This window comes from Nothobranchius furzeri, chromosome 5 (assembly GCF_043380555.1).
Source record: "Nothobranchius furzeri strain GRZ-AD chromosome 5, NfurGRZ-RIMD1, whole genome shotgun sequence".
In the NCBI taxonomy this organism is placed as follows: Eukaryota; Metazoa; Chordata; class Actinopteri; order Cyprinodontiformes; family Nothobranchiidae; genus Nothobranchius; species Nothobranchius furzeri.
In genome coordinates, this window is record NC_091745.1 from 82,614,407 (window position 1) to 82,631,779 (window position 17,373).

A 17,373-nucleotide genomic window follows, 5' to 3' on the forward strand; every position below is an offset into this window, starting at 1 on the left:
GTCAGAATAGAGTTTTGAATCTGGTATTGCGGACCCACAGAGACACGAGTTTGGACGTATCTGTGGGAGCAGGCTCATAAGCGATTTGGTTATCAAACTGTTTGTATCTTGTGTTACGAACCCACAGGGAAACTTGTTTGAATTTACCTGAGGGTTCCGTCCGGAACTCGAGCGAAGCTGATGGTATAATTGTTAGATCAGAACCTGATTTTACCTGCTCAAAGTTGGGTTGCAGCTTTACGGAGGCGACTTTGTTGTGACCAGAAATAGTAGTGAACTGGAAATGCGAAAATGATGCTCGCAAAGCAGGAGGAGGCTCCCCACCCCCCTTTTGTTTCTCAAACTTATGCCGTGTCTGTGAGACAGGAGAAGCATAACAAAGAACAGTTCTTAAGCTCTTAAAAGCCCTACTACCAAGAAGATGCACATTGTCACCTGGATCGTGCTGAAAGAGTAGGTGTTCAGATGTCCAAAGACCTGGAGGTGTTGGACTTTGAGGTTCTGAAAAGGAGTGATCCAAGGATGGTTGTGTCACGGGTGTCAAAGCAAACCTAGCCATGTTTAGAATCAGATACAGACATGACACTATCGAAAGGAACATGTTCTGCCCTGAAAACTGAAGCCAAGAATACTTTATTCCCAAGAATGATGGAGGTTCCCACACAGAATCAGAAAAACCCGGTTTAACCAGAGTAGTTACAGACTGACTAGAACTCCGCCCCGTAGAAGGTGCAGCACCTAACTCCGGGTCGGAGGTCAGTGTTGTCAGCTGAATTGGTGGAAGGTCAGTGTCGATTCCTGCAATGACCCGCCCGCTCGGAGGAGGGTTTCCCCCGAACAGGTTGAAGTCCGCAACGGAAAACTCAGTGCCACTCGGCACCCCCCCTTTGTCAGGCGGGGCCCCGAGCAGGGCATCACTGCACCCACCTGCACCTCCCGGGCCGGGTGGCCTTCCCGAGCCCGTGAGAGAGGTGTGCACAGTAACCACTGAGGCTTCCTCAACATCGGCACTGACCACTGGACTGCTGGAAACCGCAGGTTTTCCTGCGCCGTCGTGGTCACCTGAAAGAGAAATCACAGGAAATAGAGCACAGAGGCCAGAGACAAAGTCACACCCCTGTGAAAGGAGAAAAGAATTGGCCACCGTATTAGCAGAGGTCACAAACTGAAAAGTGACAAGGTCATTCACAGAAAGGTCAAGATGTCCGGGCACAAACCCTGCAAATGGTAAGGTTGCTCCGTCCGGAGACCACAAGTGTTTCACGGCGGCTGTCGTTTCCATCACGCCCCGATAAACAAGCCGGTTTGTGCATGAGGCGGACTGACGAGTAAAGCAGACCCCTGACTGAAGCGGTGGATCACAGCCTGAAGATTTCACACCCATGCTGGAGAGATGGTCAGCCTTTAACATGGATGACAGAGAAGAAGCATCAGGAACCAAAGGGTTGAGCACAACCTGTTTGTCAGAGAGGTTAACCATAGGCTCAAGAGATTTATTCAGCTTAAAAGTAGCAGAGAAAGTGTTGTTTATTTCAAACCTTGATATCGATGGTGGGTTTTTGACCCCCTGGAAGAAATAAATGTAAAGAAAAAACGTTATGACTGTAAACAGCATGTTGTTTGAATTCACGTCATGAAGTGCAGACCAGAACCACCTCCGACCCCGAGCAGCTGGCACCGAACCGCTGCCACTAGTCCCCACCGTGCCCGACCGGCGGCACCCGACTAATGCGGGCCCGTTCGGGCGGGCGGAGGGACCAGCGTGGCTCGGCCGGTAAACAGTCTCCTGCGTCTTGGCATGTTCTGGAAGCAGAACGTCAGAGAACCTTACATCAGGTGTAACAGTACAAGAAAGATTTTGTCGTGTCTCGTCCATCCCTCAATAAGTTCAGAGCAACTCGCGTTTTTACCTTCTGAGTCGACGTAAAACTCCGGGCAAATTCCTTAATTCATCTCACAAACAAGGACTGTCCGTAGCGTAACTTAACTTTATGACACAGGGTAAAACAAGGAGCTGTTGATAGAGAAATGAATGCACACAACTTCACAAGATGGAAGAAAAAGTCATGGATCCGAGCAACGGAGGCTGTGAAAGCCGACCCGTACAGCGGTCCAAAACAAAAATAAAAATAAAAAAATAATAAACCCTACGCTGCCGTGTTGGTATCAGACGGACAAACGTAGCAAAATGTAGATTCTACACATCGTAGTGATTTACAAGAATCACCGCCAATGCGGGTTTTGTGAGGACACAGACTTACTGTGTCAGAAATGGTTTGACAATTTAATGGGACGCGTTCCCGTTTTGTCCAACTGTGGCTCGCTAGCTTAGCTCTCAGGCTAGGTCTAGCTTTTCGTCTGTAGCGACCAGACTTAAATTTTCCCGATTAACAAGCAGGCATCTCGCTCCGCTCTGCTAAAACGGACTTTAAAGCGTACGCAATCTGGATGCAGTAACGCGCTCCGGCCATAACCCGACTTACAGCGTTTACCGAGCAAGTTAAGCTACGGTAGGTGCCTACGAGCATTCCGGTTAGATTCGGCTGTCGCCTATGTAATGGAAATATCTTCCACAATAGCTCGCCCACAGTGTCAACACACTGAGACAAAGGGTGTCCGAGAATTTAGTCCTAATCTTAGAATTGAAGTTAAGGTGCTCACGGTAGCTCACCTAGCAAGTTTCAGAGCGGAAATGTAGCTTTCCGACCTGAAGAGATTAGAGGCGCGGCGTCGCGTCAAAATGGGCAGAATTTAGTCAAAAGCACATCTCACACGTTCGCTCCGAAGGCGAAGATGGGATAAATCAAAGTACCGTATGTAATTTGCGGACAATTTGAGATCGGAGATCTTCCACCGTCAAGTTTCCACCAGGACGTCTCCCGGAAGAGTGACTTCAGCGGAATAATTTCCGTTTTTTTTCTTCAAAATAAGACATCAAAGTGAAACACAGAGAAAAGGCTAAAATTGCGAAAAATCAGATAGTAGATGTTTGAAATCAGATATATCGCAGATATAGAAGTCTGGATACGCTCGCCATATTGTAAAGAAATTTGGCTGGCTCAGCCATATTTGTAAAGAAAAAATTGACTGGCTCAGTTATATTGTAAGGAGAAACTGTCTTTACTCAGTTATATTGTTAAGAAGACTCAAAGGTTGTTTTCATCGATAAACTGACGATAATATCTGTGTGTCTGTGTTTCAGTTCAATGAGGAAACCAGTTTGACAATTAAAAGTTTTAATTCTTCAAATTAAACTAATGATTTTGAAAATTGACAAACAGGAAATAACAATCAACATTGGCAACTTTGTGGGACAATCTTTAACAGTTGATATGCTGTTCTTGCTCAAATAGACCTTCTGTTGGTGAATGAAGATTGAGAGTAATAGGATGTGGTTATGGATGCGTGTGTGTGCAAAGTGTCGTGAGAATTGAACATGAGGTGAGATGAATGCGTGTGTGCATCTGATTTTGCTTCAGGAAGAAACAGGTGTCTGAGTGAAGTGATGGTTTGGATAAACTTAGGTCTTATCAGAGAACTGCATCAAACGCTAAACACCGTGCCCTGTCTCACCGAACTCTTGTGGACCCTCTTTCGGATCTGGGCCGTGGAGGATGTTGTGGTTCATCCAGATGACACCGGCGGCTGACAGGAGAGACGTAGGTGTCGAACGGAACCAGTCCAGAGTTGCCCTCGGTACACGTTGATGGTAGAGCGTTTTGTCGATGCGCTTTCTTAAGTAAATTCACTCAGAAATCAAAAGACTCGGTAATGAGTCTGCGTTAGAAGTCGCGATTCAGCTATTCTGCCTGGCTTGGCAGGAACAGCGTGAGAGAGGGGGGGGGGGGGGGGGGAACGAGCCAACCGGCTCCCCCCTTTCAGCGGTTGTTCACACGTCCTCTCTCTTTCGTTGTCAAGCACGAACTGAAATCATAAGACTGAAACTTACCAAAAACCTTTCTCTTCTCAAAGCAAACGTGTGCGTCAGCAAATGTGTTTTGGAGTTTAACTGTGAGAATCTGTGTGTGGGTGTGTGTGCTTGAGTGTGTGTGAAGGTCAGCAACAAACACTCTCAACATTATCTAATTATGGATTCATTAAATCTCTAATAATTACCCCAAAGCATAATAGTCATTCATTTGATTAAAACACATTTATAATGAGCAAATTGATGATTAAACTTTTAACATTCAAAACAAGAAAAGGAAGTTTAAACTTTATGTTTTGACTTGTTATGACTACTTGTCCATGAGAACTCCTTCTTCTGGTACTGCAGGTGGCAGATGTTATGGTTTCCTCCCAGACTCGCTGGCGTTCAGGTCTTAATCTGTGGGTGAAAGTTCTCAGCGACCCAGCTTTGACACAGCTGAGTCCAACACCACCTTTGTGACAGAAAACCCCAGTGGCGGCTGGCCAGTAGAGGGCGATAGGGCGCCGCCCTCCCAGTTTTTCCGTGTTTTTAATTTTTATTAAAAAAATAAATAAATAAAATTAACAATAATCACATATTCTAAGTTAATTGTGTGTTTTGTAACAAAAATAAATCATATATATATATATATCTATATTGGTCTCTGCCGGTCTCTGCCTATCTCTGCCGGTCTCTGCCGAGCGGTGGAGGCTGTGTGTGCTGTTTTTCAATCGCCCAAACAGGACGAGACCAGCTGTCCAATTGCTGACAAGAATATCAAAGGGTAGGAATGGGAATGTATCCAATCAGCGTCGACGTTGTTTCAGAACGTTTCAGTAGCATGATGGGCGATGGAGCTACCGCCAAAGGATTCGTTGGTGTTCGGTAGAACTCGGCAGAGTCGTTTTTGGTCGTGACGCAGATGTAACATGGACGCCGCCGGTGACTACAACCAGCATGAATACCGGATCTCAGCAGCCACTGAATTCAGTTCGGTCTCTTCTCCACTATCCGTTCGAGAGAACTATGGTGGAAAAACCTAATGTCAAAGAGCTTGGACCAGATCAGCCCGACGTATAAGCCAGCAGGAGAAGGAGAGAGGTAAACTGTACATACTAGGCTTCTCCCAAAATTGGTACACCAAGAAGGCTTGGCTAGCTGGATGCAATCACGCTAATGCGTTATTTTGCTTTCCGTGTTTGTTATTCAAAACGGCTGGGACAGATAAGGCATGGATGAGTCAGGAGTTACAGACATGAAACATTTTTCTGAGAAGGGGAAGAAACACGAGTCATCCCGGGCACACATGGACAACAACACGGTGAAGCTAGCCATGCTAGGCAGCAGAGCTAACGTTGCCATGCAGGGAACAACAGCAGCTGGGTGCAGAGGTAAGCTGTACATTACATTTCTGTGAACAAGACAATCAGAAACAGAAATCCTTGGTTGTCCCACAAACCGGGACATTTGTTTAATAACATGTTTAATGTGCAATAACTGTAAAAACTAATTTCAACACACATACTTATTATACATATTTAATCACGTAAATGTGTATTTCATGTAAATTTGTACATACATCAATCTGATTCCATTTTACTTGTTACACTTCTGCTGCAGCAAACAAATTTCCCAGCTTTTGGGACAATTAAACATTTCTGATTCTCAATTAGATGTTTTTACCTCAAATGTAAAAACATCTGATTGAGAATCAGAAATGTTTTATTGTCCCAAAAACTGGGAAATATGACATTTGTAAGAGGATACTGATGACATTATTTCCTATGAAAGTGTTTCCTATGTACTTATCTGTTGTTTTTTATTCATCATATGACAGGTTTTTCACACCATCCTGAGCCATACAAAAGAAGATTCTTGTCACCACACCCATGACCACAGCCGAATCAGAAAGGTGCTTTTCTACTTTAAAGAGGATTAAGACTTTCCTTGAGGAACACCATGACACAGGATGGGCTGAATGCTCTTGCCATGCTCTCCATGGAAAAAAAAGCTTGTCACAAACATTCCTGACTTCAATAAAAAGCTCATCGAGAGCTTTGCCACTCAGAAGGACAGAAGGGCAAAATTTCTGTACAAATGAGGTATCACACACACACACACACACACACACACACACACACACACACACACACACACACACACACACACACACACACACACACACACACACACACACACACACACACACACACACACACACACAAATGCATCCACTTGATCTTTGTATAAAGTTGACCTTGGCACAACACTCCAGAAATATTTAACAGTGTAAATTTCTGGCATTTTGTCTAAGTGGTGTTTACTACCATTACTGTAACAGTGACCTGCTCATAATTTTTGGTGTTCACTCAAATGTTGAAATTAAACAAAATGGTTTTGTTACTTGCCTCTTGCATTGCCTATTTACCATTTATGGTCGTGTTCTTTTATTTGCAATTTAATGCAGTATTTTTCAACCTTGGTCCGCAAGGCAGCGTGCCAATAGTCAGACACACCTGGATTAATCAGTTTGTCCAATGATGTAAGACAGGAAATAAAAGAGCTGTGCTTAATTCAGGAAATGGTGAAGTTGTGCACAAAGCTCAGAAAGCACAAGTTTGTTTAAAAATAAAAAAATAGCACAGCCCCACCAAAAATATTTTTCACCAGCCGCCACTGGAAAACCCATATTTCCTCACGTTACAATGCAAAACAACATCTTCAGTTCCCGTCAGAACTAATCGCTTCTTCGGATTTGCTGGTTCTGATTTAACATCACACGTCATCCATTCGCTGTCTCATCCACTTTAGTTACACAATACATTTAGTTTTGAAGGCAGTCTAGTTTAATTTGTTAGTAATAAAATTCTTAACTTTTAAACTTGACTCTCTCTATTCTGTTGTCTCTGAGTGAATACGTAACGGTTATCTAATCCCTGCAATAAAAAGATCCAATCTTCTGGTTTAAATAACCCTTCGATCTGTAAGGTGGATTCTATATTTCATATGGAATCCCACGCCTTATGGCTCATTGGGACATATTCAAGGAAGCAGCTACCTACAGTAACATTATAGACATAGAGGAGCACACAGATACGGTGAGCTCATACATCACCAAATGCATTGATGATGTAACACAAATGAAAAGTATCACAACTCGAGCCAACCGGAAGCCATGGCTAACAGGAGATGTCCTCAGGCTGCTAAAGGCCAGAGACAAGGCCTTCAGAGCTGGGGATGAAATGGGCCTGAGAACAGCGAGAGCAAACCTGTCCCGTGGCATCAGGAAAGCGAAACAGGACTACACACTCAAGATAACCTCCCACTTCAATGACAGCAAGGACACCACAAAGCCTATGGCAAGGCATCCAGGCTATTACAGACTACAAGCCTGCAGCGCGTAGCTGTGAGAGCGACACCACTCTGCTTAGAAACCTCAACAGCTTCTTTGCACGATTTGAAACACAGAACAACACACGCCTACAGAAAACACCACCACCTCCACACGACCAGCCTCTGTGCCCGTCTGTTGCCAGCGTGAAGAGGACATTCATCACCATCAACGCCCGGAAAGCAGCGGGTCCAGACAACATCCCTGGTAGTGTGCTGAAAGACTGCGCATAGGAGCTGAAGCAGGTCTTCACAGACATCTTTAACACCTCCCTGAGGCAAGCCACTGTCCCATCATGTTTCAAGACTGCCACCATCATACCTGTACCAAAGAAACCATCCCCAGCTTGTTTCAATGACTACCGCCCCGTGGCACTAACACCCATTATTATGAAGTGCTTTGAACGACTAGTCATGTCACACATCAAATCCACCCTACCCTCCACTCTGGACCCATACCAGTTCGCATACAGAGCAAAACTATCCACAGATGATGCAATCTGCTCTGCCCTCCACCCAGCCCCAACTCATCTGGACAAGAAAGACTCATATGTGAAAATGCTGTTCATAGACTTTAGCTCAGCATTCAACACCATAATACCACAACAACTCATCTGTAAACTGGACAGACTGGGCCTCAGCACCTCCCTTTGCAACTGGCTGCTGCATTTCCTCAGCCAGAGGCCGCAAGTCGTGCGTGTGGGCAACAAGGTCTCAAACAGCATCACCCTGAGCACGGGGGCTCCACAAGGCTGTGTGCTCAGTCCTCTGCTCTTTACCCTGCTGACACATGGCTGCACACCAACCTACAGCTCCAATCACCTTGTGAAGTTTGCGGATGACGCAACGCTGATGGGGCTCATCACCAAGGGCGATGAGACCCACTACAGGAAAGAGGTTGAGCTCCTGACCACTTGGTGCAGAGACAACAACCTCCTGCTAAATGTTAGTTAGACCAAGGAGATTATTGTCAACTTCCAGAGAGGCCACACCAGCTACCCCCCATTGACCATCGACGGCACGGCAGTGGAGAGGGTGAGCAGCACCAAGTTCCTGGGGGTGCACATCAGGGAGGACCTCTCCTGGACCACCAACACAGCATCACTTGCTAAGAAAGCACAACAGCGCCTCTACTTCCTGCGCAAACTCAAGCGGGCAAGTGCTCCACCACCATCTTGATCACATTCTACAGAGGAACTATTGAAAGCATCCTCTCCAGGAAAGCTCTACAGTGCTTTGTGAGAACAGCTGAGAGGATAGTTGGTGTACCACTCCCCTCCCTGCAAGACATTTACACCACTCGTCTCACCCGCAAAGCCATCACAATTTTCAACGACGCAACCCACCCCGCGCACTGTCTGTTCAGCCTCCTGCCCTCTGGAAAGAGATACAGAAGTCTCCGCTCCCGCGCTACCAGGCTCACCAACAGCTTCATCCACCAGGCTGTGAGACTGCTGAACTCTCTTCCCTCCCGGCTCCCAGCCAGCAGAATCACCAGTGTGACAGAAGTATAGGAAGACAGACTGGACTCTACACCCCCTACCCCTATCCACGCACACTTTCCAACAAGGAAATACTCGTTGAACCAAGAACTGGGAAACATTCCTGATTGGAAACAACTACCTCTGCATTGCAATTGCACACACCTGCTGCTATATATTTTTAGTATATTTTTTAGCGCTATTTACTTATATTACTATTACTGCGGCTATAGTCTTATGCTGCATTAAAACATAAACCCCTAACTACCACAACCTGGGACTTCCTCAAGTAGACTAGTATACTACTTCCAGGGAACACTGTTGGAACACCTTATTTAATTTATTTGATTATAGGTTAGGTCTTATCTATCCTGTTACCTATTTAATATTACCTTATTGTTAGGGCTGTTTTTGTTGTGCATCTACACTTTATGTTGTCAATGTCTACGCATGGGACAGTGTGAAATGTAATTTCAATTCCTTTGTATTCCTTTGTATGACAAGCACATTTGAAGAAATTGACAAATAAAGGTTTCTACTCTATTCTATTCTATTCTATTAATTAAAATGTAACAATCTCATTTCATTACATAGGTATGGGGAGCCACAGCAGCCAAGTGACAGGCATATTGTAACAGTTTGAAAAGGTATGTTAGGGGTTAACGTTTTATTTTGAAAGGGTATTTTGTGGGCGACAGCAGTTCTAGTTTTTACCGTTTTATTATGCTAGGAAATGCTCTGTTATGGGCGATTTTGTTGAAAAGTGAAGCGTTTGCGAGGCATGGATTACTGCAACAGTAGTTCGAAATAAATACCCATAAAAGAGCAACCAGAGCGTCTGAGTCATTGCAATGTGATTAGTGATACAAGTGAATACTGTACAATTCCAGCCATGTTTGCCTTAATAACTTTATTAATTCCACTTTGATTAAGATTAAAGTCCTACAGTTGTCACATATACTGGTGTGGTGAAAATTGTCCTCTGTATTCGACCCATCCCCCTGGGAAGCGGTAAGCTGCAGACACAGCCATGCTTAAGAACAATTTGGTGGTGTAACCCCCCCCAATCCAACCCCTTTAGTGTTAAGCAGGGAGGAATTGTGTCCCGTTTTTATAATGTCTTTGGTATGACCCGACCGGGATCTGAACCCCAATCTCCCACTCCCAGGGCGGACACTCTACCACTAGGCCACTGTACTTGCAAGTGTTATCCTCTGTGAAGACAATCATGAATTTAGCTTAACATGAAAGATTTTCTCCCTGGACAAGAAATAATTATAGGTAATATTGTGAATCATAGGATATGATTCACCTCTAGATGGAATTTAAATTATTTTACATTCCAGTGGCAGTGTATAAGGATGGGTACCTTTCACATTTGAATCGATTCGGTACCAATTCCCGGTACCTAGGAATCGATACTGGTACTTAAAGGTACCAATTTACAATACTTTTGAATGCTTAATAATTAATTAATTCTCTTTTATAATTAAATATTTTTTCTAACTAAATAACCACAGTTGATAAATATAATGATGAACAACATACAAACTGTATTTTATCATCTTAGTGTTGTACAAACTTCTTCAACATGAGAACCTTTAACCACAACTGTTTCTAAATTATGCAAATTATTAGTCGTTAATATTGCTGGACCTTGACTCTGGAAATGGCTACTTTGGGTAGCCAGGCAACCAACACTTAATAATTTGACACACACAGAAGCATAAATATAGTTTAGAAAACTTAATAATTACTACATTTCTACAACAAATAATTACACAGAATAACTGAAGGTAAATGATCATTCAAGATCATTTCAACTACAATAACCATACTCTCTTGAATACTGATCGTGGATGTTATCAAGAGTCTAATTAAGTGTCTTAGGAAAGATGTGAAGTCTTGGATTACAAGAATAACCTGGCTGAATTTAGTGATGATTGAAAAATGATCAATTAATCATAACCCATGTTACGCCAGTGTGCATAGTATACTGTACCAGTCGTAGGGCCGCTTGATTAGGGCAAAAATGATAATCACAATTATTTTGACAGAATTTGAGATCTCTGTTATTTAAGGCAATTTTTAAATTTAATGTTGATTTTATTTATTTATTTTTATTTATTCAGTCATAAAATTGCACAGGGCACAATCAGGGCAAAAAAGAAACAAAAAAAATCATAAAAACAGCACTGTTTCTCAGGCAAATGAAGATGGCTGGACAGTGTAATTCCTGATGACCTTTGGCATGCACTAGGGGCTGCATGACAATTATTTTTTAAAGTCGACCGTCAAGTAATGAAAATTGAGTTGACTCCGACTAGTCGTTGATGATGTCATACACCTGAAGCGGCCAAAACTGACGATGGGTGACCAAGCGTTTTTGTCCGTCGTGGGGGGGGGGGGGGGGGGGTTTGGTTGGTTGGTTCGCGGGAGTTTTTGACAATGAAAATTGCGCCCACATTTTCTAAGTTAAACACGTCTCTTTTAACAATGGTAGTTTCTGCTTCTTTACTGCTCCGCTTCAGCCCTCCCTCCCCCCTCCCCCTGCGCAGTGGCCGCAAACTCACTGATGTGCCTGCAGCCTCTCAGAGTTCCTGCTGCTCTAAACATTAAAATAATTATTTCATTTTCTGTTCCTCACTTCTGATTACCTTCAATGGTGTCTGTTTGTTGCAACCACCAGGTGCAAAAAGGAACTTGTTTTATTTGACTATTTTTCTGTCCTGTCTCTGTTTATTATCTTCCTGCATCTCCTCTCAGTCCTAAAGAAAAACTGCTACCTGGGTTCATATATATTAACCTTACGAGTTACCTTTGAACTTCAGTTCTAAAAGATCTACCGACTGCAAAAACAATGGAGTTCGCGCCGGCCACACCAGTGCAGTGCGTCACTGAAGGACAAAACAGGTGATGCGCTTCACTCCACAGCAGCGAAACACATCAGGCACCAATAAAAGACAGAAAACATAAAAGGAAATGAGCCGACATAAACGATCTTGTGTTTGAGGTGGCGACACCTAATTTGATAATGTTACTGTGGCCGTATTCAGGATGCAGATGTCTGGAGTGCGTCAACGATCAGAGCTTTGCATGTGCCTGCTGGTTAACATTAGGATGGGGGTGAGGGGAAGGTTAAATTGCAAGAGGGTAAAGGTCACAATTCGGTCAAATGTTCGTTTTACGGCGGACGTCGCTCTGGCACAGTGCGTCGGCTCAAGACCCGCAGTCACCTGCTGTCTTTTCCTAGGACTGCATCTTGTCAGTCATTATCACGTGACAGCGACTTGTCGATGAAAGGCATAAAAAGTCACTACAGAGCAGTGAAGTCGACTAGTCGACTAGTTGATACAACCCCTAGCATGTACATGACTTTCTTAATGCTACAATAGATTATTGCAGACTAAAGGTCCAGTTTACATTAAAATCTGTTAAAACCTGTTACTGATTAGAAGGCTACTTGAGTACTGAGTATCATCTGATCTAATATTTTTTAAATGATGACATCAAACAGACAAAAAATAAGAAGTTATGGGCAAATATTGGTATTTTAAAGATGAAAGGGAAAAATGTAAACAAAAAAACAACATAATTAAAAAATAACACATTTTAGGCAAAATTTAGACACAAACTGAGGACAGTATTTTCCTGATACAGGGTTTATTTAGTTGTCTGAAAATGTAACACGTTTAAAAAAATACCGCGATAATACCGAAAACCGTGGTAATTTTGGTCACAATAACCGTGAGGTTAAAATTTCACACCGTGACAACCCTACTCAGTCCCCTGACCGGAATTTTATTGAAAATCTGTGGTGAGTTAAAGAGTTCGTGCTCGGATCCATCGAATGAACTAGAGATGCTTTGTAAAGAAGAATGGTCCAGAATACCTTCAACCAGAATCCAGACTCTCATGGGAAGCTATAGGAAGTGTTTAGAGACTGTTATTTCTGCAGGGGAAGAATCTACTAAAGATTGACTAACTAATAAAAACTCACCTATTCAACCAAGCATTCAAATCACAATAGCCTATTCTCTTTTATACTGGAAAATCACGAAGATTAACAAAGCTACCCAAACCTTTGCACCCCACTGTAGTAGATAGATGTTAGATAGATAGGTTTTCCATATTTGTTCCAATCTGTAATGAACAGGGTATGGAGAGGGAGTGTGTGTGTGGGTGGGGGTCATAACCCACTGTGAAGGGCCACTTAAGGCCAATTTCAGCTTAATAAAATGAGTCAGCTGAGGTGGATTGGTCATCTGATTAGGAGGTTGCTAACCTCTAGAGTTTTTCGGGTACATCGGGTACATCCCACTGATAGGCGACTCCCAGGTCTCTTTTCTTGCATAGGAACAGCAGGTTTAAATTGAGAACCGTTCTTTTGGAAGTATGTGGGTTATTGTGGAGCTGCTGTTAGTGACTCAGCTGAAATTTGTCAATGTTTCAAGCCTCCTGAAGTACTCCAAGCTGCGTTAGTAACCATGTGAATGTGAGTCATCTGTGTGTGTGCCAAGAGACCTCTGCAGGAAGGATCTACTGACTTTTAAAAACCATGGTTGTGGCAGAAGCAGAATCCCCGCATGGAGATATATGAGCTTAACCAGAAAAGGTCGCAACCTGTGCTGATAAGCAGTTCTGACTAATTTCTCCTAATTTGTTGCCATTCTTTGTTCTGGCAGCTGGTACTGATGAGTGCAGCTTTCCCAGACTGGCTTCTGTGTCGAGTCCTAGTGATGTTTCGTCCTTCTCGGAGGAGCCGAATTGGAGTTGTTATTTTTTTCTCCTTTTCTCTCTCTCCCTTTCTCTCTGTGTTTAAGCTGCACGTGATTGGTCAACTCCTCAATGAGCCCTCTGCTCTGCTCCTCTGTGTGTCGAGGGAGGGGGAGAGCGGGGGACAGGTACTGGCGTAAACTCACAGAGCAGTGGGAGGAGGGGGGGGGAGAAAGGGGAGAAAAATCTGGTAAACTCACAGAGCAGTGGGAGGAGGGGGGGGGGGGAGAAAGGGGAGAAAAATCTGGCTACAGAAGTGACCCGCACTTGTATAGCGCCTCTCTGAGTAAGGACTCCAAAGCGCTTTACACTACGGTGTATCATTCATCCATTCACACACGTATTCACACACTGATGGTGATGAGCTACGATGTAGCTACAGCTGCCCTGGGGCGCACTGACAGAGGCGAGGCTGCTGAGCACAGGCGCCACCGGTCCCTCCGACCACCACCAGCAGGCAAGGTGGGCTAAGTGTCTTGCCCAAGGACACAACAGCAGAATTTTCTGTCTGGAGCCGGGATTGAACCTGCAACCTTCCGATTACTGGACAACTTGCTCAACCTGTTGAGCTACTGCTGCCCCTAAGAATGGGGAGGACGTGAGTTAAAGCAGGAAATGCAGCCAGATTTGGACACATTTAACCACTATTGACAATTCAAAGGAAGGGTGTGGACAATGCGAAGCAAAAACATCTCTTCACCAGTGTAGGGTTTGAGAATTGAGTGCTTTAAGAGCTCAATATATATATTACCTCTACTTATGACCAATAAGCTGTGATACTCCTATCTAATAGAATATCAACCCTGCTTGGTCTTTGTGTGTTTATCAGAAGATTCTAGGATTCTTTCTTTATTGGGGGATTGTAAACACTTCGTTTTGATTCAGGAAAGAGTCAGGTTTATAAAAGTAAGAATTTATTTTACCAACAATTAAAACATGACAAGTTAACTAAGCATTTACTGTGATGGATGGAACTAAATGTGATGTATGAAACCTATGTGTGAATGCGGTGTTAGTCAGAACTTCCTTATCTACGAGAGCCGAGTTCTGGATGTAAAATAATTTGGTTTGCGTTAAGCTATGAAGGTGGTTGCTATCAAAACACATCAGACGCTATCTGTCATGTCTACGTACCCACTCGAAGACCCTCATGAGAGATCCGGAATGTCGAAGTCTTCGGACTTCCAGCCACCAAGGTCTGTAGAAGAACTGCGGCACTACCAAACCGGTCTTAGAGTTGTCTCCAGGTCACAACAGACGGATGGAACCGCACGTCTGGCGGACACTTTAAGGAGTCTAAACAACAGTTCTGCAGGAACTGTTGCTGTATCAGTTTTGCAGGTGCAAAAAGGTTTTGACGACGTGTCAAAAGCTTTGATGGTTAAAGAGGGTTTTGCTTCAGATGGCCGGTCTGAAGCTTTCTCTAGAACGGAGAGTGATCACCCGAGAGTGATCCAGTTTTAATGTTTCATGTTATGATTTGTGTAACCAACCAAAGGTTGACAGGTTTGAGGAATGTTACCAAGACAACTCAGAAACACGCCTTCTTTGATACGGATGCTCTGACTGGGGTAAAAGACTGTTTATGTGTCAGAGTTTAACTTAACCTTACTTTGTCTTTGTGTGGGTGCAAATGGTGATTACCTTGTCATATTAACATGCTGAAACATATTTCAATCACTGTAATCATAACATAACATTCATTTTAAACTTCAATCATTGAGCACAGATTAATGAAGCATTTCATTATATTATAATTATTATAAGTAGCAATAAACAAACGTTTATTTAATGATTATCTAGCGTGTAAGTTGTAGGAGAAGTTCAAATTTGATTTAGGAAATCATTCTTGATTTAGCAACTGATCCGGGCTGCGAGTGTTCCTTATATGGAGGCATGAAGACCTGAAAGATTGGACCTTGAGGAAAGAATGTTATTGTTGACATTTCGTTATTTGTGTTCAGAGCTGCAGGCTCTGAGCTGATGGGATGAAGGCAGGCCAATTTAAAGGGAACACATGCAGTATTGTGTCTCTTTTTTGACCAGATGTTGAATGGTCAAACTGTACGTTAAACCAGGCTCTACAAATGTTATTGTGTGATGTTAATGAAAAGTCTCTGACCCCACCGCCCTCTGTAGCCAGGATATCACACTCACAACCTCAGTGTGGCGGGCCGCTCTTTAGCTGACATACCTGGTGCTGCAGGCTGCTTCCAGCAGGTTTCCTGCATGCTTTAGATCATGAACACATCTGATATGTTTGATTTAGTGATTAATCTCTTCTGTAGACACTAATGACGGCTGGGGAGACCTTTCACACTTCAATAATAACACATTTTACATAATTTTCTGGTGATAAATAATTTAAAAACAAAAAATGTGAGGAGCCGTTTGAGAGCCGAGCCGTAAGAAGCAGTTCTCCTAAAAGAGCCGGAGTTCCTGTCACTATTGGGTCCACAGGAATAAGAGCTATTGATTCAGCAGAGTCAGTGGGACATTGAGTCCTAAATCTCTTCCCTTCCTCATGCTCCACTGGCCCAATTATGGCCCCAATCACAGCTACACCTATCACTAAGAAATGCCATCTACTGTGTGGATGTGAATAATTGAGTGAATAAAGAAGAGAATGAAGAAGTGACATGAGGGGTTTTAGAGAAAAGGGAGAAAATGATTTTCACATTGTGAACCTGTTCTGTGTAAATGTTAATTGTTCTTTCCTCTGTTTCTGGTTCGGATGGACTGGCCTTCTGCTTGAACAGGAAACAACCTAAGGTATGTATGCTTCATTCATTTCTCATTTTCCTAAAGTCTGGTTCAAACAGCAGGAATCGTAATGGTCGACTGCATGAGCGACACGTAGTGATAAAAAATCAGATTTTGGTCATACAGTGTGTGGTGTGCAGCAACTCGGTAAATACTACACACTACATAGGAACTGTTTCACATACAGATAATCCCCACTCTGATGGGAAATCTTGCAAGTTATATTGTGTAAACAAACATGGTTGATAAGGGGCATGCTGCATGACTCCTTCACCTGGCTTTCTGATTGGCTAGGCGTCACATTCAGCAGGCAGCAAGTTCGTTTGTCCCTGAAAATCAGACCAAGACAATCCAACACGTTTGAAAGCCCAGATTGTTTTTATCAGAGTGGTCCCAATGTATGTTCGAGCAGACCAGATTCCTAACACACCACACAAGCTGTGTGTGACCGGCTTTCTTTGTAAATTAGAAAAATAAAAAAAGGCTGTGATAACACGTCACACGATAGCCAGTCCTGCAACATCTTTATGTTACAACCCAGTGTCGGCAATATTTAAAGACTGGCCGCAGCAACGCTATCGCTGCGCCACGGTAAGCCGAGCCTCTATTAACACCAGCCTGAGATGTTGCCTTCAGCTGGCAACAGCCTTGTTTAAAGAGGGGAAAACAAGCACTCACCACTCACGTTCCAGGGTATACTGGTAAAATCCAGACTATAAATGAATGCCAGATAAATCCACAGCTTGGGGTTTGGTCTGGTACTTTTCTCCCTTGTTTGTTTGCAACCCTTCTACAAACAGCTGGTCTTTGCCACTCTGACGTAACGTTCAGTTTCTGTTTTCACTTTCCTCTCCACCAAACCCTTCTACTGTAGGCTGAAACAACACACACACACACGCACGCACGCACACGCACACACACACACACACGCACGCACGCACGCACGCACACACATTGAACATCGTAAGGCAGAAGAATACTTTAAGACTGATTGAACCGGAGGTCAGAAAGGAGGATGGAAAATGACTGATGGAGAGGTATGGACTTCTTGCT

The 17,373-nt window shown here is 43.5% G+C and overlaps 1 protein-coding gene across 1 annotated transcript in view; it reads left to right on the top strand.

Annotated features, from left to right (window-relative positions):
* Window positions 1-17,373, top strand: part of kif13a (kinesin family member 13A) — a 218,133-nt gene that overhangs the window by 17,049 nt on the left and 183,711 nt on the right. Inside the window, exon 3 of the mRNA XM_070551279.1 lies at window positions 16,317-16,329. Within this exon, the coding sequence (XP_070407380.1) occupies window positions 16,317-16,329 (13 nt within the window). The remainder of the gene's footprint in view (window positions 1-16,316; window positions 16,330-17,373) is intronic.